We start from the raw sequence: 24,672 nt of genomic DNA on the forward strand, positions 1-24,672 counted from the left end.
TATGCAGCTTTGCTGTAGGCTATGGTAGGCGGTCTCGGCACCGTTGTCGGCCGTTGCCGGCCTGAATGGTCCACCCACTACAGGTCGTGCCATCACGCCTCGGTCTCTGCAAGTTTACCGCTCTGGTTCCTAACCGACTCGCAAGACGCTTCTCGGATGTCCCGGTATATCTCTTCTCAGCGTTGGGGACAAGCCTCAAAGCGGTCTCCCGAAGCCTTGCACCAGTTTTCCAGGCTTCACTGCGGCATCCTCAGTGGCCTGGTTCTCCCTCTGATCGTATCACAGCTTCCAGCTTGCCAGAACTGCACGGCTGTTGACGGACGAGTCAGAGGATGACGAAGAACACAGCCAGTCTTTGCTGGTCAGTTTAAATAGCGGGGAGGGCCCCTGCGTAACGTCCTTACAATTGATATCAGCTGCTCTAGTTTTGTCCAGCTCAAAAGTAGTGGTTTTTGAGTGCTTTTTCATCTCAGTACTTTTGTCATCAAATGGATTCGATATTTCACATTAACACATAGTTTCTGATGCGACCTAATGTTGATAAGATTTTGGGTGTTATTAGCAGCCTACCGGGCTGCGGTTTAAAGGGGCTGCGCCTCCCAATTGCGTCCTCACCCCCAGGAGAGGAGTCCCTCCCCATAAGATCCTCCCGTATGTTACCACCCCTATGGGCACTATTGGTTAGCGGTCTCCCCTCCATAGCCTCATGGAAAGGGATTCTCCTCTGGGGAGAAGTGGCTCCATCTAAAGGATCGTCACATAGCTTGTACACAAACATATATTTTACTTAAATAGTAAAAGCCAGAGGAGGGCACAAAAGGAAGAGGTAGGGACCGTGCATGGGGCATTTTTTCTAGATAGTGATACGATTGGAGTAACAGGATAATTCATCCAATCAGTGTGTGCCTGATACTTCCTTGTAAATGTCTGGATGAATGATCTACAGGAAGGAATCAGCATCCCAAACTTCTTTCTATATTTACAGAAAAATAATAGTAATTATTTAGAAAAGTTGGGTTGGTAAACCTTCAGCCAAATATAAAAAGGGGAGATTCTTACACTTTTTATAATGCTTTTTACCCAGAAATTCTGGGATAGGAAAGAGATGCACATCACCTTTGGTGTGAACACACCCAGTTAAAAATAAAAAAAGGCACACTGTCAAAAGGCATCTACTTTATCCTAGTGCAAATACGAGAAACATTTCATGTAGCCAATATTTTTTTATTTGATAAATGGAACAGCCCTACCTCTCCATATTGATGCCAGCCCTGGATGCTGTAGATAGGATAGCTGTAAGTGCTATTTTTGAAGGTGTAAATAATAGACAAGCATCAGTCAATGCCACTCGATTAAGAAAGTCATCTGCCATTTTCCTTAACACTTCTGGATTTTCTAGCATCGGGTAGCGTGTCTGGCAAACACAAAAACATTTGGGTTAGATCCAAGTAATTAAGTATTAACATCACAACTGCAGAGGCTACAGCTCCAAGAAAGTCTACATTTGGAAAACAATTGCAATTTAATCACATCAAAGAGGGCGAAACCAGGCAATAGGTCGAGTACCATTTCAGATATTTCTCTAGATGTACCCATTCCCTTTCAAACTACAACTTGATCCTAGTCTGCCAACTGCTAATGGAAATTCAATCCACATTACAAGTGGAAAGCCTTTGAGTGAGCAGAAGTGGCATGAGCATGTTCCTCTGACGATTTGCTGATGTCTTTATTGTAACTTTAGGACACCCTTCAAAAACTGATAAAACATTGAGGAGTGTTTTCAGGCTTCCAGGGAGGTCTGTTAACCCAGGTGATGAATCCCAGGATGTTGTCACTGCTTCTATAGAGGAAGCCCCTTCTCATGAGGTCAGGGAGATGAGGCCACTACTAGATGGTCCCCCTGGGGGTGGTACTCAGGGGGAGGATCTCATCGGGAGGGAAATCCCCCTACGGGACCAGTGATGACTATTCAGAAAGAACACGGTATGTCCACCAGACAGTAGCCCCTATCTCACCCACTTACCCTATCCACCTACCCCACACACTTTGATATTTCTCTGTAGGGTAGATGGTATCACTCCCTCTGGAAATAATGAGATGAGGAATAGTGTGGTTGACTTAGGAAAGAGACCCTCAGAAACTGGGATGAGAAAGAACACAGACAACCCAGTGAAGAGTCAGAGCATCACCACACAGACGAGGACGAGGTGCAGTGAAATGTGGAATACCCTGCGGAACCAACCTGAACATACTAGACAACCTAAACCAAACCAATTCCAGCATGCAATAAATGGGGAAGAAGGACCATGTTTTTCATCGAGCCCGCCCTGGAGGAACCACAAGAGTAGGCAGAGAACAGAGTTGGAGGTGAGAGAAAACCAGGATGCAGAGAAGGGAGCTGAAAACACTGGAGCTGACCATCTATGAGATGGAGAGATGGCGAGCTGATGGAGAGAGACTCTAGGCGTCCCTGAAGCCTGGAAAGTGTACAAATGCTGGCAGTGCTGCCGGGAGGAAGACTACCACAGTAGAGCCGCTGCAGACAAATGACTCCAGCGCCCAGAAGGAGCCGGAACCCTCATGGACCGTGAGATAAGGTATACAGGTTGCCAGAAAGGCGCTGTGGGCAGAGAAAGCAGGTGTCAAGTTAGTAGGGGTGAGAAAAGCCTGAAATACAGGGTCCAGGACCTTAACAACCAGAGAAAAGAGACTTATATACATCAGGCCACATAGTACTTGGCAGGAAAGTAAACCAAGTCTATCAGAAGACCTAAAAAAGTAAAGGGAGTCTGAAGCACACCCATATGAAGAAAAACCACATCCCTTATCTTCATAGTTACAGTACATGGCAGGGTAGCGAACCAAGTTGGCTGTGAAACCAGGTACTATACGGAGCTGAGAGAGTCAGGGAAAGGGAGTCATTCCCCTGGCTATGTTTGTCAATATTGTGAAAAGCCACAAGACGGGAAGCATTCTCTTGTCAGTGCAAGGCGCCAAGAGAGAACCAGGGGAAGAGAGTAATTCCCTCTGGTGGGTTTGTGAACATTGTAAAGAGCTAAGAGAAGAGAGCCATTCTCTTGATACAGGAACATTTGTTTCTTTCTGAACCAGAGAACCTTTGCTGCTTTGGAACTTTACTTTAACTTTTGGGAAAGGGATTGTGACCTGGGGAAGAGATCCATCCCATCAGGAACCAGTTTCTCGGATACATGGATCTGTGCCTGTTCAGACAAAGGGGGCCATTGTTTTGCTTGAGGCAGGGAAACCCCTCTTAGCGTTAGGGCAAGAAAGGGTTTTCCTTTCTGCATATAGATATATGTTTCTGCCAACCAGCATACCACCTCTTTGTCAGTCTCCTTACGTCTGCGCCCTTACACTCCACATGCCAGATAGCAATAAGGGACAGTGGAACAAAGAATTTCCAACTGCCATGGGTGGGTGTGAGGGAGAACTCTCAGAAATGTGTTAATTCCTCTCTACCTTAGAGACCCCCACCTCTTTTGCTGCACTTTAGAACTTTTAATTTCTAACCTGGAGAGAGTGAGACCTTTCTCCCACTCTCTCATGTAATTTTTCTGTGGTTTGGACTCTGTTTCTTTTGACTTTGGAGTCTGACAAATTCCATAGGGATCATCTTTACATGTGACACTTTGTCTCTTAGATTTCCCAAAAGTTTAAAATACATTCTCTTGGTGAAACTACTGTTTCCAAGAGCAGTGAAGTGAATTTGACTTTACTTATATGTTGTAACTTTCGAGACCGAGCACACACTAACCTACCATAGGGTGCTGGAGGGGTACTTAGTGTCCCCCTTTGTCTAGTTTCTCATGTAACATTTTCATGTTACCCTTTCTAAAATTAATGGCTGGTGGCAATGGTTTACTTTTTACTACCATTGTGTGTTTTTCCCGCGGGCTGCCTTTGCAGCTGCAGTAAGGCACCCATGGGTACCCATTTTGTCGAAATGGCCCCGTCTTCTTTTTTCGCCATTATTTGTCAGAAAGGTTGTGCTTGAGATTTACTCTGCACGCCAAACCAGGTGTGGTCCCTTTATTCATTTTGTCTTTGGTGGGATTCATGAGTAAAGCCCACCTTTAGCTCCAGTATGTCTGGCAGGGGCAGGAAGTGAGGGAGGTGGCCGGAACTCCCTGTGCTTAATCCCCTTGGTTACAGGAATGCACCCAAAGGTGATTGGCCAGCTAGCTGTCTGGCAAGGACAGCCACCCTGCTGTGTGACTGACAGCTAGGCTGGAATGGATGGGAGAAACCTGCATAAAAGGCGAGGCTTTTGGCTTGGAAGGCAGAGTCGATCACTGGACAAAGGAACCCAAAGAAGAACTTGGAAGAGACGCCTGCTGCAACTTCGGAACTTGTTTGGACATCCTTTCGAAGCTTGCTATACTTCCACTGCTGCTGCAGCTAGAACCGAAGTGCCAGAGAGAGGAACACCAAACCGAGTGGATCGCTTTTAAGTCGGACCCGAGCGCCAGGAAGATCCTCTGGACTTCCCTGAAGCAGGAATGACCAAGCCTGAGCCGCCTCAACAGAGTGCTGGACACCAGATGCGAGGAAAGTCCAAAGTGTTATCCGAGAAGCGCAGTGTTGCTATTAGCTGTCAGACGTGAGGAGTTGAAACCGCAAAGTGTCGCTGAATTGAAGTTTGCCCATTGCTGCCGCTGACCTTCCCATTGCAGTGCAGGAGCCCCTAGACGTCCTCCCCCTTGTCCCACGACTGAGGCCCAGGAACACAGCAACACAAGGATCTGCAGAGCTGTACAGGAACAGACCCAGCTGGAACCATTTCTTCTAACCAAAGGTACTGTAATGTCTAAGAGAACGCACCTCTTGATTGTTAGAACTGCCAGCTCCAACTGCATTATGACGCATCTTTGTGGCATAATTTGGGGCTGCAAAGGATGAATAAAACTTTATGCTGGAGAAGTTGGATCAGTAAGGGCATACTTAAAATTCGTGATGTGTGGCAGAATGGTCGTATGATTCCGTTCGACCGATTGAGAGTAACCTTTGGGATTAGGGGTAGAGAACGGGAATGCTACAGGACTTTGAAAGCTCTTTTGATTTAAAGGACAAGAATGTTGAATGAAGTTATGCAGAGAGACCCTCAATGTGCGAGATTATTCACGCTACCCTGTATGCTGTATCCAAGTATACTAAGTTAATGCCAATGGAAAGGTCGGAAGTGGAGGCTTGGGATAAGCTTCGCCAGGCTTGGATGGAGGATCTTGACAGTTATTCCTGAGAAGGAATGGGAATATCTGCTTCACATGGGGGTGCAAGCGAAAATGGATCTGGGCCTACGATACATTAGACAAAGGATCCTTTACAGATTATATTGGACACCATCTAGAATGGCGAGATTGGGACTTTTGGAAACTGACTCCTGTTGGGGATGTGGATGTGGCAGTGGTACTTTGATGCATATGCTGTGGGTATGCTCAAGAGTATCTGACTTTTGGTCTGATGTATTAGATAGATTGGACATTGTGGCGGAGGAGCAACTTCCATGTACTTTCTCTTCGACAATTCTATTATCAAACAGACGAAGGGGGGATAAGGCCAGGGAAAGAACGGATTGGATCAATAGAGTTGGTGGTGGCGGCAAAACAAATATTACGAGTATGGAAGTCAAGAAAGAAACCAAAAGTGGAAGAATGGTTATTGGATGTACAAACCTTGTCACACTATGAAAAAGTTATGTTTTTGAAACAAGCTAGGGAGGGTTATTATTCCCGACTTTTGGGGTCATTTAATGAATTGTACAGTTCAAAGTCCAGTACCATGTATATATTAGTCTGCTACATTAATTGGGGGGGTTAGTTTAATGGCTATATAGAGTTGTCCGTTGTGCATGTCATTGTTGTCTTGTCTTGTTTGTTGTGCGACAAAAATCTATAAACTGGTTGTAAAATAATACTTTGTGTTTGCTATTAGTTTCTTTGTTTTCATGAATTTAAGTATAGTACTATATGATTCTTGGTAATGTTATGAACTTTGCAATCTGGATATAATGTTAAGATTTTGAGATGGTGTTGCTGTTCTGTTCTTTGTATATTCATTCAAAACAACAAATAAAGTGGATAGAAAAAAAAAGTGAACGCACCTCTCGTTGTGTAGCCTTACTTGCTCTTGGTTGAGATTTGTCCTGGTTGCCCTTGCATAGTTGTTTGCATCTTTGCCCCTCACAAGCCTCCCAGCATGTGGCCCTTAAAGTGAATCTTATTTAAACAAACCTTTCTAAAAAACATTGTGCAAGACTTTTACTTACCTGCAAAGATCTTCAGCTCCCCTAGACTTTGTTCAACTAACATTGGCTGTCCTGGCTCCCTGAAAGACTTTTCTTACCTATGACTCTGTGCCTTTATCTTTCCCCCAGGAAAGGGTTACATTTACTTGACATTGGAAGGATAAAAAGTACTTGCCTGTTCATGAATTCTTTGTTAACCTTTGTTCTATTCCCATACCCATCCTTTGCACCAAACTCAGTAGTGCTCTCAATGTACCAGTGATAAATCAATGTCCAGTGTCCTAGCTATTTAAGTCACCTGAGGGTCTAGGAAGTGTCTGTGTGCCATCCCTAGTGGGTATCATCTGATTTAGAGAAACAGAGTTTGTTTTGAAGTTTATTATAATTGTTACATGTTTTGCACCCTTCTGATGAAGGCTTATATAACCGACTGTTAAATAAATGAATAATTGTTTAAGCAAGAACCCTTGAGTGTAAGTGTTCATTTGGATAACTGTCACTGTGAAACTCTGTTACAACCCTACTGCTCACATTGCCCCTCTTGATATAAACCTGCCTGCTCAGCCAAACTACAAACCTGTGTAGTACAGACTTATACCAAAGGTTGGGTTCCTATTGCCAAGAAGTCAAGGTTGCTGTAGTGCACCCAAAGGGTACTGAATACAATCTTGCCTAAACACTGGTGGCAGGTGGTGAGGATCTATTGTAGAGTTGTTGCACTGAGTGTTTGCTTTACTTTTGTTCAACTAAAAACCCTCACAAGGCTAGGCCCCACTAGAATAGCAATTGTAACATGCCTAGTATGAATAACTTCAAGCAGGAAGCCCTGCTCATTCTAAAAGTAGAACAATTCAAAGAACTGTGTAAAGTCAGGAATCTCCCTGTTAAAGGAAAGAAAAATGAATTGATAACAAGGTTGTTAGATCACTAAAGGTTGGATAGTAGGCCTGTAACTCCTAATACTCCAGAAAATGTGGAAATTGATAATGAGGATGATAATTCAGAGTCACACTCCAATGTCTTAGAAGAGTTAGGGGAGGGAGAGCAGGCCCAGGATAGGAGCCCCTCTTTGCCCCAGCAGGTCCTTTTGCCTAAACGTTTATCCACTGGGACCCCACAAGATCCATCACAGAGTCCAGAATATGTGTCGCTTGAGAAAATGAGACTTGAATTGGAATTTAAAAAGGTTTCAAGCTCAAGCTGAAGCCAAACATCAGGACATCAAACTCAGGGAATTGGAATGCAACATGTTCTTGAAATAAAAAGATGGTCTCTTGAAAATGTTTCACTCTCAGAGTCCTCTAGGTCTTCCAGTCCCAAGAGGCCTTGCCTGCCCCAAGAAGCAGCGAGTATGTGTTATGTGAAACTAGAAACTAGATATTTTGGATTGGTTGGGTGCTTTTTAATACAATCATGGGGTCTCGCAGGGAATCAATCGATTCCTTGGCTTTTGTTTAGGCTGCCCCAGGTTGCAACTGATGCTGTAATGGAGGTGGGGGAACATGAAAGATTGGAGTATGAGAATGTGAAGCTGGCTTTGAAAGCCAGATTTGGGAAAACTCCTTCCCACTAGCGCAAAAGGTTTAGGACCCTCAAAAAAGACTGATGGTACCCCTTGGGCTACCTGGGTGTGTGAATGTTTGAAAAACTTAGATGGATGGGTTAAGGGTTACAGAGTAATTACCTTTGGAGGAATGAGTAATCTGTTTTCGCTGTAATCTATTTTTGATGCCTGCTCTCCTGAGCTGAGACAGCACTTGGCTGACTCAAAAGAGATTGATCGCAAGAAGCTAGCAAAAGCTGCCGACTTGTGGGTTTCCAACAGGGCCAGGATTCTGGGCCACTCACAAAAATGATGAGGGAAAGCAGCCCAAGAAAGACGACAAATAATTCTAAATCCAACCACTCAAAAGAGGGCCACAAACATAAGAAGAGTAAATCATTTGGGAAACCAAGTCAGTCTAGGGAAACCTCTGGTCCTAAACCAGAGGGAGGTCAGCCGAACATGTGTCCTTGTAGCTTTGTCATGTGTAACTTTGTGGTTACTACATTATCTGTCCAATACGTGGTAGTGGCTCTTTTGCACACGGCTCTTGCTGCCAAATAAGAGTACTTTAGAATGACAGTACCACAAGAACTTTGGCCATCATGTTTGGCCATCTTCCTCCTGTGGAAGAGCTGGAATCGCCCTATATGGAAAGGCCTTTCCCTGGCAAAGAGGTGGTCTGTGTGTGGCCGAATGTCGGGGCTGGGACGTTTGGTTGCACTCTACATCCTGGCAAGGCTACTTCTGTTGCTGGGCAGATGTATTGGCCTCTTGGTCTTGCCTGCTGACCCCTCAGAATGTGGCTCTTCAGGGTCACTGTTGGCCCTGGGACTCAAAATCTCAATGTTGAGTGTCTGCGTTGGATCACTGCTATCGTTCTGGGCCGTTTCAGATTGCACTGCATATACTGCCCAGCACTTTTGTCGGCACTCCATGCTGCCCATAAATTTTGTCAGTACCCCCTAAGGGGTTTGGCACAGAATTTCCAGCACCAATCCCTTTTCCAGACATCGGAGAGCTTGTGTGTCGATATGCATAGTGGTGCATGAGGTATGGTTGAGTGGTTCACCATAACCTGAACATTTCTTTGGTTTTCACATTTTGCGCTGTAACTTTAATGTTCGATTAACACATTTTTCACTGAATTTCAACCTTTTTCATAACTGAAGAGGTTTCATGATGTTCCAGCACTGTATGAAAATTATTTCTCTTTAAACATGTATGAAAGAATGATTGTTCCTTTACCAAACACATTAATTATATTTATTTATTCATTCATTCATTCATTTATAAAGCGTGCATAGCCCAAAGGCAACTAGGCGCGGATTACTGCTTAAGGATATGGTTACAACTTTTAAGTCTTAGAGGCATTACATTATAGGCTACAAAAGTGCATATTTGAAGTGCATATTGATGTGTGTCACTGAGTAGCGTATGCTGGGTGTTGAGATGGACTTTAGGAATCCGCCATGTGGACAGGTTCTGAGGGGCCACCCTATTCTGGTAAACTGGGAAATACATTAATACCTAGTCAAACAATATTGAGGTAGTGTGACTGAGCAGCAATTCACTTTTGGGATGCTCTGACTGCACACACATTTTACTTTTCAACAAAGTAAGATCCTCAAGAAGAGGTTTTGGCAAAGACAACATGCGTTCACTAAGTATTTAAAGAGTTAAAGAGCAGTGGATGAAAAGTTCTTGCGAGACTCTCTTCGAATCCCACCCCCTTAGGGAAAGTCCAGGGCAGGATTCTTAAACAGAACTCCACCGATCAAGGTCAGGCAAGGGAGAGATAGGGACTCAACGCCCGTTAAACCCTATGAAGGTGGGGGGATGGAAATAGAAATGCTAACGCATATCCTGTACTGCGATTCACTCAGGGATCACTTCAGAGGCTCCAGAAATCGCTGACCCCCCCCCTTGCGCTTTGTGTTGTGGTTCCTTTGTGGGGGGACAGGGGGATGAGGGGTGCTGGAGCACAGGTCACTTTCAGAGTTCAGCTTTCGGTCATGGTAGTCTGTGGTTCTGTGCTCTGGTGAAATGGTTCCTGGAACTGAACAGCAGGATGACCCTGACACGATGAAGGAAGAACGCCACATTGTCGACGACCTCAGAGGACCCTCAGGACAAGATGCAGGCAGAAATCAAAGATGGCCACTGTGATCAAAATGGCAGATGTCGACCCTCGTGGTGGAAACAAAGAAGCTGGTCCTGTGAGGCCATTCTTCGTGCTGGGGAGCTGCAACTGCAGGGGGGTGGGTCTCTTGTTTCAGAAGTCGAGGGTCTGCAGAGTCCCAAGTCTGAACCCTGAAAGTCAAACGAGGTAGCCCACAAGGAAGCTGGTCAAACCACAGGATAGTTCCGGGACACTTCCAGAGGCTTTCAAGTACAGGATTCTCAAGCAGGGGTGGAGACTGGTTGTTCCCCCTGCTAAAGGGGCCAAAGCACAGATGAAATCCTTGGGAAGGTAAGCAAATGTCCAGGGCTTCATGGGGACGGTTGAAGAAGACAATACTGGATGGCTGCAATGAGGAGTTATGGGTCCTTAGCAAGATGTTCCGCTATAAAAAGTCTTGCCTCCAATAGGGATCTGAAGAATGGCTGCAGTCCTCCTTTTATCCTACATTGGAGTTGGAGTCACCACAAAGCCCTCTAACGGTAAGGATCTGCACCATTCAGACTGTCTGAGCTGGCCAATCATGGACAGTCTCTGCCCACAACATCTGCACAGCAAAAGACACTTTGGACAGGATGTGCACTGTGACCTGACAGTCACAGCCACCACATCCAGCTACAGACATATACCACGGCTTTGCCTGGAAGCCAAGGCTTTGCCCAGGAAAGTGCTTACCATATATGTCAAGTCTGGCACTTTTGAGGACAGGAAGAAGGTCAAAAGTCCAGATGGCCAAAGGACAGGGCAAAATATCCTGGCACAGCCATTTATATAGTATATGGTGCTCTAAAAAAGTATTAGGAGGTAAAGTGCACATGCTAATAAAAAAAATAGAAAAACTGTAGTCAAATATCAGTTTCCTCCAGCCTGTATCGGACACATCATACAATTAACCATAAAGCTGCAAATTGACAAGGTTAATGGGACACAAGGTATCCCTACCGCACCTCACTTTAAGGTGTTGAGCAGTGCAAAATAAACAAGGAATTGCACAATGGAGGACAATGCCCTCAAAATAGACGAGCTAAGTAAAGGTTTGGTGTAAAAAAGTTGCAGCAAAAACATTTGCAGCCAAAATCGGTCTTTTTTCTGCATTTGTTTAAGCATTTATATGCGGGGGAGACCCCCACACCAGTCACATACCCCCCCTTACTGTAACTTAACACCTTTCCCCATCCCCACAAATAAATTCAGTCAAAAATGCATTTTACAAAACAGCATTTTAGGCCGCAACTTTTTCAGCAAAAATGTGGGGCTTCCATAGATGTCGAGGTAGGGAAAGCAGCAAAAAGAAAATCGCTGCCAACACAGACAAAGAGGGGTTTTCTATGCAAGTAGCTGACAGAGTGGACCCTAACATGGATAGCCTCATTTTTTCTTTTTATTAAGTGGAGGGACTGCTTGTGTGCACTCTATCATCTGCTTTGAGTGCATTTCTAGTCCATAGTATGGAATAATCTGTCCATTATCTACCAAACCCAATACATCACGGAGTACAAAAGTGCAGATGGAGAACTTTATCAGATTACTACAGATCTTGAACTAGCCCCCAAGAAATTCTAGGACATAATCCACTGCATCTGCAAAGACTTTCGGCCATGCCTGCAGTAGAACATGCAGGTAAGAGGCTATGATGCACTGTGCAAAGACTAATGGCAAGGATTGCACAAATGCAGCCACCAAAGAGGTAGATGAGTAATAAGGGATTTGTGAAGTACCTGCTGATGTTCATATGGTCTAATCCTTAGAAAAATGGAACCCGTTTCTCCTATGACAAATGGCTTTATGTTTTTCTTGCATCATTTTTCAATATGCACCATTATTTTTTCTGCAAGTATATTAAGTGGTCTTGTATAGCACCCTTCTGCAAATTTTGGTGACCTTGCTAGGCTTGGATGTAAGAAAAGGGACGGGGCGCATTAGTGATGGAGGCAGATATGAAAACCTGTGGTGTTGACGGGTGGAGATTGGATGTGGCAGTTCTTGTGTGCAAATCTGCTCTCTAAGGGTTTGCCAAATAAACTTGAGTATGTTATATATAAGGAAGAGCCCTCGATCTGATAGACTACAGCACATTGGGTCTTGTTAGCCGCTGATGGGATGGAGTTAGGGGAGAGGGCGATTAGCAAATCAACTCTAAATGAGCCATGAATAAGCTCTCCTCATTAGCCCAATGGCAAGACATGTTACAGCCGTCATGTTTGTTTGCAGGAGATCTTAGAGGGGAGTTGGATAGTTGTGGTAAGAGATGGGTAGGTCTTACAAGACCAAACAACTTGCAATCCAGTATTCCTACTACTGGCCTCTTACAGACAGGCACCATTTCACTAGCTGAAGTCATTCCCATTCTCTGTTTCATTGAAAACAAAAACCAGCATCTGCAAGGTTGGCAGATGAGGGAAAGTGGCGGTCTGGGAACTGCATGTTAAGAGTAATGGGAGGCAAGAAAGTTTGGTTCAGAGAGAGGGCTGCTTGAAATTTGAGTACTGTAGTCACACCCATTGCACTTTCCTTAGTACGTTGGTTGGCAGGCAGCCTTGGAGATGCCTCAACCTTCAATCCAACATATTCAGGTGCTGTGGTCAGTGGCCCGTTGGTGCTTTTGTCCACGAAGGACAGGGCTAGGCTTTCTTTAGGAGTTGGCATAGGGCATGGCCAGATTCCCTACTTATTTCTTTCAGATGCAAGCCCCAAACTCACACACAGGGAACATAGGCTAAAAATGAAAATACTCCCCTGCCCCAATACGCCACACATTAAAAAGCTTTTAAGGCTTTCATGTGATGCTGCAAGTCTGCAGGAGGTTATTTACAATGAAACAAGAATCAGAAGAGGCAGAGGGTTGTGGGGGGTTCCTTCAAGTCCACTACTGTTAGCAAATCTTTTTGCTGTTTTCCCTCCATAGGCATCAATGGGACACCCTATTTTCTGCTATTGAGTTGAACCTTTCCAGATGTTTTTGGAGGCCAGTGAAGCCTTTTTGCTTCACTTACAGGGCTACGCTCATCTGTTTTGGGTGCAATGATCAGTCCCTAGGGCTATCAGTGCAAGAGATCTCTGGTCTCATTAGCAAAGATCTTTGTTTATTATTCCCTGCACACATCCACTTCTGAGACTCTAACTTAGCTTTTGGTAACTTTGTGGTTACTTGCATGATTGGCCAGGATGCGCTGGTGGCTGCCGATACATCTGGAGTGGTTTCTTTTTTTCCGCACTTTAGAATTTTATCGCTTAATGCAAAGTACTATACCACAAGATTTTAGCCTGTCCTTTTGCCATCTTGCAGCTTGACCTTCTTCCTGCCCTGGAGTGGCCGGATTTTCCATATATGGTATGCCCAACCACGGGAAAAGCCCCAGGTTTCGTGAGCAAAGTAGCTGTCTGCACTTGAAAGTGTTCTCCCTACGAAGGAGAGTAGCCCACTGAAGACACAGAACTACTTGGAAGATCGCCAGCAGCCCGTTCTTCACTTGACAGAAAAGTCCTCTCTCTGCAGATTTCCTGAAGACCTGCATCGGTGCTTGACCCCTGGACAGGTGTTAACAAGTAGGTCCGACCTCTGCTCAAAGAGCTAGTAGCTGAAGCACTCGGAACAGTCCAAGAGCCATCATGTGGGCTAGCCAGACCCCAGTTTAGGCTATTTCACTGCAACGGTCATCATCCCGAGTTGTGCCTTGGGACTCTGCCGATCCGGTTGTTCCATAAGCTGAAGAAGGGGACATTGCAGGACCAGTTTCTCTTATTCCGCCACAACGATCGCCTTCCGCCATTTTCTTCAAGTGGCCATCACTGTTCGCCCCTGTGCATCACGTCCTGGGAGTCCCGTGAGGTTGTCGCCGGAGTGATGGTCCAGTAGTCTGCGTGTCCCGGGTGTCCAGCTGTCCAGAATCCAAATCAGAGCACATAACTACGAACTAGCTGGATTCAAAAACCTGACGCCTTAACGGACCTCTGCACATGTGCCCCTGAGTTTCCTCCAACGCAACCAAGAGCCAAATCCAGAAGGCCCAGCAAATGCAGGTACTACTACAGTGATCCCAGAGGGAATTGAAGTACAGTGCGTTGTGTAAGGAAGGCATGGTATCAAACAGTAAGACAGACACAAGTGATCACAGTTCAAGGGTGTTTAGTGAACTTCAATTGGCTTTGAAAAACACCCATCTAATCTTAAACCTAAAGATGGGAGCAAGCTACAACCATCAAATAATAATGCAGTCCTAGTGGTCTCTTGTGAAAATAAAAGGGACTATACTAATAAATCTATTGTCAATCCTTACTTCTAAATACAAACAGTGTGGGAAACAATGCTATGCAAAAGAAAAGTGTTCAGGAAATGATATATCAGGATATTCAAGCTGGTGGCTTCCCTTCCCCAAGTTTTCAGCACGGGGCAAGGCGGCACATTCAAGTTTAGCACACTCTATGGCTTCTCTAGCACAAGGATGCAGTTTAGAATCTTAATATATGGGCCTTCTGTGCCAAAGTCTCTTTGTCACTCAAAGGCTCTTATTTCAGATGGATGCGACTAACGAATGTTAAAGTTCCTTTTCTTCACAGGATTTCACATGTACACAATTTCTCGGGTCATTCACTATTTACCTCAGATCCCCCTCTGCCAGGTTCAGACCCACCCACACAAAACCTTCACTTGTTCTCCCTCTGCCGGGCTCGGACCAAATTCATGCACTTTTCCAAACTTTCTCTACTTCCTCAAGATCGAAGACTTTGGACTGTGTGCAGGATTTTGCTTGACCTGTCGCAGGACAAATGTGATTCACATTTATTCGTTCTCTTTAAATTGATCTCCCTCCATCGGGTTCGGACCAAAATGATCTCCTTTTGTCACTTCTCAGCTGGATACCTTACAGAGACCTTCGATTGAGCACCCACGTGGTGCCAGACCACTCAGTATCGTAGCTTGCTTTAAAGTTCAATCACTCATCAGCAGTTCAACTTCATTTGTGCCTCTTATCACACTCGTTTTAACAACGTTCGTTCCAGCACTCTCCATACACTGTTGCTGCTTGAAACCTTGGCTTCAACTCAGACCGGTCTTGTATCGGTCTCCCCAACTCACAGGCTATGTTGATTTCAGCGATGCTGCTTTGTACTTGGAGCCAAGGTCGGGAACCACAGCGGCTGATGATACTTCCAGCCTTGATTCTTGGCACGGGAGGGCCCTGGGAACCACCGACACACAATACAGGATTCTTCAGCCTGGTTTCATGGTCTTACGCTTTCTATTCGAGGTTTCATGAAAGTAATGGTTCTTTGTTGAAAAGGTCAAGGGAACTTCCCACCTTGTGATCCCCTTCTGTTTCATTGTCTTTCATCTCTCAATAAACTGCCATCTTGGAACTGCTGTTTCCTCATGTGCTTTGTCTCGCTCCGAGTGTGCTCTTGTGCTCCACCTTTTATCCGTGTGGTGAAGTGTAATGGAAGTCAGGTGTGAGCTATTGTCGATAACTGCCTGACCATAGTATTGGGACATGTCTGGTACACGGCTTGGGTGTTAGTCTGTTTTCCCTTAGAGCGGGCTGTCAGTGAGAAGGTGTTTGTGTTGTAAAAGGGAGGGGGGGTAAAGTTCCTAAATATCCTACCTGGTAGGATGGGGTAAAGGTGTTACAGGGAAGGGGATGCCACATCTCACCATCCGTGTCCTACTCCCACTCCCCGAAGACCCCTCACCCAGGTGATCCCACCCCCTCACCCCCCACTGGTCCGACACCAGGAACTGGATCCAAGATTGATGGCCGTGCCCTGGCCACCTGGATGACAGATCCCTGGGGGCTAGTGGGTGAGACAACTTCTGGTTTCTCACAGTGGGTAAACATACCCGTTTTACCCCACCCCCCTCTCCATTCAGTTGTATGGATGTAAAGTCCCAGTCCTATCTCTCTCTCTTGCCCAGCCTTGAACGGTTGTGTTCTGGCCTGGTATCCTCTCCTGTATCTCCCCTAATGTGGTTGGATTGGAAGAGGGTCTTACGGCTTTAATTAGGACATGTGACTAATGGCATTAGGCCCCCTTCTAGCTAACGAAAGATGTTTTAAGGACTTTACTTAACTACTTTATTCTCAACCTATCAGTATTCAAAGTGTTGATTACTTACCTGGCTCCAGTTCTTTATTCGGTATCTTGAAAAGTTGTGGACGCTGACAAGTGCACTGGCCATATAAGTGGGAAGGAAGGACAGGCAGGGTTGTGAGGGAGGCTGGTGGAGGTGGGAGCGAGATGTGAAAAGGACCTTGAATACAGGACGGGACCAGACCGGGCCAGAGGCACAGGGTGCCCCCGTACCCCATCTGGAGAGATTACGCAAGCCCAACTCGTCAATTCTGGATAGAGATACCAACTAACCAATTCCACTAACAATTTCTCCCTCTGCATACACCTCTCAAACTCCAAACCAAACCACAAACCTACAGCACACCAAACTGCACAAACTTCACTACACTGCAACAACAAAACAAAAAAAAACACAGACTCGCACAACAGTACACGACGACTACTGGCCGCAAACACCCCAGGCCCAGCCAACGGACCCACCGGGCTGAGGCCGCTAACAGCACATCACTGCATTCTTGCACTTTTCCAGCTTCCGCCCACTAACTCACCCTCCCATCCTCTTTCAGAGCCGCCAGAGCGCCAGGGGACCACTCCGGTGGTGATAGTGCATGGTACAAATGTCCTTTAACATTAACAAAAGTGATTCTAACTGTACTTAAAAGTGAAGTGTGTATATATTAGTATTGAATGTTTTACTATGTTACATAGTTTTTCATTGATCAGTTTTTAAAGAGCAAAATATAGAACGGATTGTAAACATCCTGCTTAACTTGTATTATTAAGAGTGTTCTGTGTGTGCTTAACTGAACCTTTCACAACTCTAACACCCTTCCAAGTCTAAGCCTTTCTATTCAGTTAGAACACCTAGATGAAGTTTGACTAGACATTACGGTTTGTCCCTGTTCATCAGAATAGGGAGGCCTTTCGGAAACTGTCAACATGGCTGATTGTGAAAATCCAACTACCTTGGCCCAAGAAGCGTGCAGTGGCTGCAGAAACATGAAAAGAAACATGCTGGCATTGAAAGAAGGGGAGTTTGTATACTACGGGTATAGAAAAAACAGTCCAATAACAATGCAATCTAGAATTTGAAGTCCCTGTGGCCCCATGCTAGATAAGGTCTTACAATGCTTTATACCACAGCTAAATGATGAAACCAGGGCAAAAGCAGGCACATTTTATTCATCCAGATTTAAAGGGCTGCTGTTCCAAGCATAGGGAGGGTGTGTCAGGTAGCTTTCCCACAAAAGAGAATGGAGTGGGAGGATGCCTTTCTGGTATAAGGGGGCAGTGTTCTAGCAAGTAAAACATTTACACAAATTGGTATGATTTATGGAGAATTCAATGTGAGAGAACTGCATTTGCATAGTTTTGATCTGTTGCTGAAAACTCAAATATTCAGGACACACTACCAGAGAAGAAGAACAAGTTACTTCTTACCTTGTAACGTTCTTTCGACGGGATGTTCCTCCAACGTATTCCTCATCTTAGATATCTCCTTCCAGCTCTGCTGGCCTCGGAAAATGTTTTCTCTCTAGAGGGCGCTGCGCGTCGACGTCCTCCGAGTCGATGTCCCTCGACAGCCGCCGTATCGACGTCATCCTGCCTATAAAGGCCGCGCGCAGCGTCCGTTGCTCAGTTCCGTTTTGTAGCCCACAATAATACTTTCTGGACTAGACTAATCACCCTGAAGGAGCGTAAGCTGCAACAACACGGGAAGTAGAACTGCGGGGATGGATGGGAGGGCCGATGAGGAATACGTCGGAGGAACATCCCGTCAAAAGAACGTTACAAGGTAAGAAGTAACTTGTTCTTCGAAGGGATTGTGTCCTCCGACGTATTCCTCATCTTAGATAGGCTCCCATAGCAGTATTCTATTATTGGAGGAGGGAGTACTGACTTCACGCTGTCTTCTATTGATGAATAGAATGCAGTACAGCCCTTCCAAACCTAGTCTCTTGACTGGAGGAGGAATCCAAATTGTAAAAACGTGTAAAGGTATGGACAGACGACCATGTAGCGGCCGCACAGATGTCTTTAACCGGCACGCCTCTTTTGAGGGCCGATGAAGCTGCAATACCTCTGGTCGAATGAGCCCTAAGGTTTTGAGGGGGCTCTTTCCCTGCCAGTTTATAACATTCCAGAATGGCTAGAATGATCCATCTGGAAATGGTCTGCTTAGTTATTGGTAACCCCAGCTTGTGACCTGCGTAACCTACAAACAGCTGGTCTGCCTGTCTTATCCTGGCTAGTCTACTGATGTAAAAACTTAAAGCCCTTCTAGGGTCTAGCCTGTGTAACCTCTCTTCCTCTTTCCCCGGGTGAGGAGGAGGATAGAAAGATGGTAGGGTAATCTTCTGAGTGATATGGAATTCAGAAACCACCTTTGGGAGTAAATTAGGCTTCACTTGCAGGACAACTTTGTCTTTGTGAAATATTGTGTGAGGGGGTTTACAAGAAAGAGCTTGTAATTCGCTCACCCTTCTAGCAGATGTAAGTGCTATTAATAAAACAGTTTTAAGGGTAAGGAATCTTAACGAACAAGAATGGAGTGGTTCGAAAGGTGTGCCCATCAGGAAAGTTAGTACTAAGTTTAAATCCCATAGGGGAACTTGGAATGGTCTTGGGGGATAAACATTGGTTAACCCCTTTAGAAACTGTATTACCAAGGGTAATTTGAAATAGGATGGTTCTTCCGCAGTGCGCTTAAAGATGGATAGCGCTGCGAGATAGCCCTTAATGGTGCCAACTTGAAGGCCTGAATTCGCCAAATATAGAAGGAAGGACAAAACCATTGGTGTACCACATGAAAAAGGGTCGATATTCTGTTCTCTACACCAGCTGCAAAATCTGTTCCAACGGCAGCGGTATAAAGACTTTGTTGCTGGCCTCCTTGCCGAAAGCAACACCTCCATAACATCATCAGGGAGGTCCCAATCCTTGTACCTCAACCTTTCAGAAGCCAAGCGTGAAGGTTGAGGGTTTTGATGTCTGGATGGAGAACCTGACCTCCCTTCTGTGAGAGTAGGTTCTCTCTGAGTGGAAGTCGAATTGGAGGGCAGATGGACAAGTCTAGAAGGTCCGGGTACCACGTTCTCCTGGCCCAATCCGGGGCAATTAGGATCATGGTTCTCCGGAATCTTCTCAACCTCCTGATCATTTGAGGAATGACAGGGACCGGTGGGAAGGCGTACAGAAGCGGAAACTCCCAGTCCACTATGAACGCGTCTCCCAGAGCTCCTCTCGAGGGAAATTCCCTTGAGCAGAACATATCGCCTTTCCTGTTGACGCTGGTGGCGAACAGATCCACCCGAGGGGTTCCCCAAAGGGCGAAGATCTCTTGAAGGACTTCCTGAGCTAGTTCCCACTCGTGGGAGACTGTGCTGTGCCTGCTCAGAGCGTCCGCTGTCAAGTTCTTCTCTCCGGCTAGGTGAACTGCCGATAGAGAGATTCCTTCTTGGATTGCCCAAAACCAGAGCTGCACCGCCTCTCTGCACAGGGGTAGTGATCCTACGCCTCCTCTTTTGTTGAGGTAATGCATGGCCACTGTGTTGTCCGTCATTATCAGAATGTTTTTCCCTTGTACAGCTGGCAGGAACGCCTTCAGCGCAAGCCTGATGGCTCTCAGCTCTAACAGGTTGATATGTAGTCTGGACTCCAATGGAGACCAACGACCGCTGATGGTCAAGTCGTTGGCGTGGGCTCCCCACCCTGTGAGTGAGGCATCCGTGACTACTGTTATCTCCGGCCAGGGTTGCCAAAAATGTTCTCTTTTCAGAATGTTCTCCTGACAGGCCCACCACTGAAGGTCTCGAGCCACCCTGTCGGGAACCTGAAGAAGATCTGTCATTCTCCCTGAGAATTGTGACCACTGAGTCCTCAGTGCTCACTGGAGGGATCTCATTCTCAGGCGAGCCTCTGGCACTAGGAAAATGCAGGATGCCATGAGGCCTAGCAACCTCAAAAAGTCGAAGGCTGGGAGACGTTGGGCATTTTGAAACTTGGTAACCATCTGTAGAATATCTTGAGCCCTCACCTCTGGTGGCGAGGCTTTTCCCAGGGAAGTGTCCAGGATCGCTCCTATGAACCGGAGTCTCTGCGATGGTATCATTTGTGACTTCTTTAAATTGAGGGAGAAGCCCAGTCTGTGAAGGGAGTGGCACACGTGAATTAGTTGGATCTGAGCTTGTTCCGAAGAGACAGCCCTGATCAACCAATTGTCCAGGTAGGGGTAGACATGAATCCCTTCCGTCCTTAGACTTGCCGCCACTACCGACATTAACTTGGTGAAGACCCTCGGGCGGAGGTCAGCCCAAATGGCAGCACTCGAAATTGATAGTGAGAGTTGACAATTGCGAACCTCAGGTATTTCCTGTGTTTGAGATGGATAGGCACATGGAAATAAGCGTCCTGAAGGTCCAGAGATACGAACCAGTCCTGGAACTGAAGGGCCTGGAGGATCTGAGAAAGAGTGACCATCTTGAATTTGTCTTTTCTGAGGAATTTGTTCAATTCTCGCAAGTCCAAGATGGGTCTCAGTCCTCCGTCTTTCTTTGGAAAGAGAAAGTAAGCGGAGTACCAGCCCTTGTTCCTCTCCGCTACAGGTACCGGTTCTATGGCACCTTTCTCTAGCAGGTCCAAAATTTCCTGCAAGAGGAGCGGATCTGGAGCTTTCTGAGAGCTGATCCCCGGTGGATGACTGTGAGGTATGCGTAGGAGAGGCAGGCAGTAACCTTGGGCAACTGTTTCCAATGCCCAAGCATCTGACGCGATAGCCTGCCATTCCGCCAGATGTTGAGTCAACCTGCCTCCTACAGGTGTCCTGTGAGGGAAGTCCTCAGAGTGGTTTTGGGGCGGCTGATGCAGATGCCGATGGTAAAGAGGCACCTGCTGTTGCTGCGGCCTTTGAATATCTACCCCGTCCACCTCGGGTAGTTCTTCTTTGTCCCCTTTGAGCCGGTCCTCCTCTACCTCTTCCGAATGCGGAGTAGAAGCGAAAGGACTTGCCCCTCGGAGAGGTTCCTGTGGGATGAAAAGGTGTCTGACGGATTGCAGCGCCTAGGGATTTTGCTGCTGCTTTTGAAGTTTGCAGTTTTTCTAAACTGTCATCCGCCTTTTTCCCCAAACAAAGAAGAGCCATCGAATGGCATGTTCAAGAGCCTGGCTTGCACATCTGGGGCAAAACCAGACTTTCTCAACCAAGCAAATCTCCTGGTTGTTGTACTTGCCGCCATTGCTCTGCTGATACTGTCAGCCGAATCAATGCCCGTCTGGAGGGATTCGCACATAGCGTCTTTACCGTCCTGTATGATATTCAGGAACGCCTCCCTTTCTTCTCCCTCCGGGATGTAGTCAGCCGCTGTAGAAGCACACTCCCAAAGTGTATGGCTGAATCTAGCAAGGGTGCAAGTAGCATTCACAGATTTTAACGCCATGCTACATGCCGAAAAAACTTTCTTTGCCATAGCATCATATTTTTTATCGTCCCTGTCCTGTGGGACGGTAGGATAAGCCTTCTTGACATCGGTAGAAGATGCTGCCTGTACCACCAGACTTTCTGGGGATGGATGTTTTGACAAAAGCTCCGGGTCTGTAGAGGATACCCTGTATTTTGTAGACAGTTTTTTATTTACTGCCGGGACGACATCTGGGGTTTCCCAGTTCGTCAATCTTCCTCTGAAGAGCTTTATGGAAAGGCACCACAGGATCCTCCTGTGGGCCTTTATCAAGAATATCCGTGAGGTCATCTTGTTGGAAAGATTGTGAAGGTGCAGACCACCCCATAAACTCTGTGATCCTGGCCATTAAGGCTCTATAGGGGGTTTCAGCATGCTCCCCCGGGTCTGGCCTAGCAAACTCCACCTCAGGGGAAGTGTCTAACCCACTTGCCTCATGTAAGGAATCATGAAGATCCTTTAACCTGCGTTCTTCAGAGGAAAATTCCTCTCTAATTGGGGTTACAGGTCCCTGCAACTCAAATGTGTCTTCCTGTTCAGACAATTCACCCTCTTCCAAAATTGAGGACATAGTTCTCAATTGTTCTGAACTCAAAGGGAGTAAATCCCATTTCCAAGGCAGAGGGTGCCGAACTTGTCATTATCGGCCTCGAAAACGTCGATGTCGTCGACGTCGAAGGCTTCGAGCGTGGCGTTGAAAACAAAGGCGGAGGCCTCGATGACCTCGACAGAATTGGGATTCTACTCGACAATCTCGAAGCCATCGTCATCGAGGACCTGGGGATAGTCACTGGGTGTGTCGTGACCGTGACTTTTCTTGGCGTCGACGCCGGTGTCGAAGCTGGCGTCGAGTCGACAGACCCGTGTGTCGAAGGTCCCTTCGACAACGGCGTCGAAGACACCGGCGTCGACGGAACCTTCGAGGAAGGTTTGGAGGTCATAGTCCTACTCGAGGGTTAGGTTTCCTTCGCCGGGTACTGCGACTCGCGGCGTTTTTGACCTTCGGGTCTTTCGACCAGAGCATCGCTCTCGGCAGTCTTCGAGGGGGTCGAGGCCGCTTTCTCGAAGACGCTCATCATATTTTTGCAGAATTCCTCCCATTCAGCCCAGGAACTATGTTTGGTGGGGCAAGGGATTCTTTTTGGCGAAACAGAGGAAGAGGAAGACGGAGAAGGGGATCTTCGACGTCTCCTCTTCGAGTGCTTCGATCTCGAGGAGTGATGGGACCCACTCCGAGACCTGGAGCGCGAATGGTGATGAGGAGACGAGTGTCTCGACTTCGTCGACGAAGAAGAAGCTTTAAAAGTCTTACCTTTCTCCAGCTTCCCCCTACGCTCCTTCAGGGCCTTAGCTGTCATGGACATACAGTCCTCGCACTCCGAACAATGGTGTTCAGCTCCCAAACACCACAGACAAACTCTGTGAGGGTCAGTCAGTGACATCTTTTTTCCACAATCTCGGCATTTTTTGAAGCCGGATCGAGGAGTTGTTGGTTCCGACGAGGAAGCCATCGAGTACGGATCGAATAACTCGAGGTAAATAGGTTTAATCTGACAAGAACTGAGCAACTGTATTCCGAGGCACTGAGCAAGCGCGGAAAAACTGAACTGAGCAACGGACGCTGCGCGCGGCCTTTATAGGCAGGATGACGTCGACGTCGATACGGCGGCTGTCGAGGGACATCGACTCAGAGGATGTCGACGCGCAGCGCCCTCCAGAGAGAAAAACATTTTCCGAGGCCAGCAGAGCTGGAAGGAGATATCTAAGATGAGGAATACGTCGGAGGACACAATCCCTTCGAAATGCTGATTCCAGAGACAGTCACCGCACACGGGTGACAGCAGGCGTCTCTCCAGTCACGGTTGAATAAGTCGTTCCTGTGCAGGATCCCTTGATGCTGGGAAGCTGAAACGTGGCAGGAAGGCGACTTGTGACACAAGCTGATGATTACCAAAATTCCATACAAAAATAAAGCACAGCGACGCTTCTGTCGCTGTACCCCAATTCAGAACTGGTTGGTCCACTGGTTGGTCCAGGAACGATTTTGAGAGCTCAGGACTACAGGAGCACAAGAATGCATTGAGACTGGTTGGTTCCGCCAGTCCACGGGTTGAAGCACTGCAGAGGCTCATCTCAGATCAGGAAGTCCAGCAGGGCTTCACTAGGTAATTGCAGGAAAGGTCCCCTCAAGAGTCGTCCATGCGTCTTCAGTCGGTTGCACAGCAACACAGGATACTTGGCTCCAACGCTGATCTACTGGAATGGCTGCAGGAGTCCTCTACTATCCCAAATCCAGGCTCATGGCAAAAACCAGTCCGCCCAATTGTTAAGGATCTGCACCACTCACTCAGCCAGCAGTGATCCAATGGGGAACCACTGTGGGTTTCGCTCACGCACATCAGACTTTCAGGCACCATGGTTGTGGAATGGGACCAGACCGTTCCACCCACTTCCTGGTTCCACACACAAATGGCATGCACTAGCCAGTGAAAACAGCAGCTTTCTTGGGCAAATGCATGACCATATTAAGGCTTTCCTGACTTGAGAAGGCAGAAAGACAGTCAAGAAAAAATATGGCCAAAGAACAAGTGAAAACCCTTGTGGCATGTCCATTTCTTGGGGACCAGTCACATGTTATAGCCAGACGCAGTAAACACGAATGTGCATGCACACTAAAAATACTGCAAAAATTAACTGCTGCCACCAGCTTGCCTTTAGGTACATTTAAAAATAACAGTAAATCCCCAGTGTAAAGGTCTAGGGCGATACAAAAGTATTTCCCATGCACTGCATTGGACAATGCTGTGTGCATTGTTAGAAAAGTTACCAAAGCAGGTATAAGGTCAAAGACAAAAAGGAAACCTAGTTTCCCAGTTCTGATAGTCTGGAAAACTGATAGTTTCCCCATGACAAAAAGAGCAAAAGGCCAGGGAAGCAAAGCCTAAGACTTCACCTCTCTGTAAAAAGTCAGGACATGTTCAAAAACAAAAGCAAAAAAAAAAGTTTGAGGCTCCATAGAATATGGAGGGAAAGTTGCCTAAAAAGAATGTTGCCTAACAGTATTCCTGGCGTAAGGCATTTTGTGTTTTTAATACTTCCTACCTGGTTAACTTAACCTTTTCTCAATGAGTTCACAAAGACAAGAATAACAATTTGG

General features: G+C 46.4%; 1 protein-coding gene across 4 annotated transcripts in view; it reads right to left on the bottom strand.

Moving 5' to 3' along the window:
* CCNH (cyclin H) overlaps positions 1-24,672 on the bottom strand; it is a 484,538-nt gene that overhangs the window by 325,205 nt on the left and 134,661 nt on the right. For all 4 annotated transcript variants that reach the window (XM_069627590.1, XM_069627591.1, XM_069627588.1 and 1 more), the window contains exon 6: positions 1,251-1,414. In XM_069627590.1, the coding sequence (XP_069483691.1) occupies positions 1,251-1,414 (164 nt within the window). The remainder of the gene's footprint in view (positions 1-1,250; positions 1,415-24,672) is intronic.

This window comes from Ambystoma mexicanum, chromosome 6p, assembly GCF_040938575.1.
Source record: "Ambystoma mexicanum isolate Mex_15411 chromosome 6p, UKY_AmexF1_1, whole genome shotgun sequence".
Lineage (NCBI taxonomy): Eukaryota > Metazoa > Chordata > Amphibia > Caudata > Ambystomatidae > Ambystoma > Ambystoma mexicanum.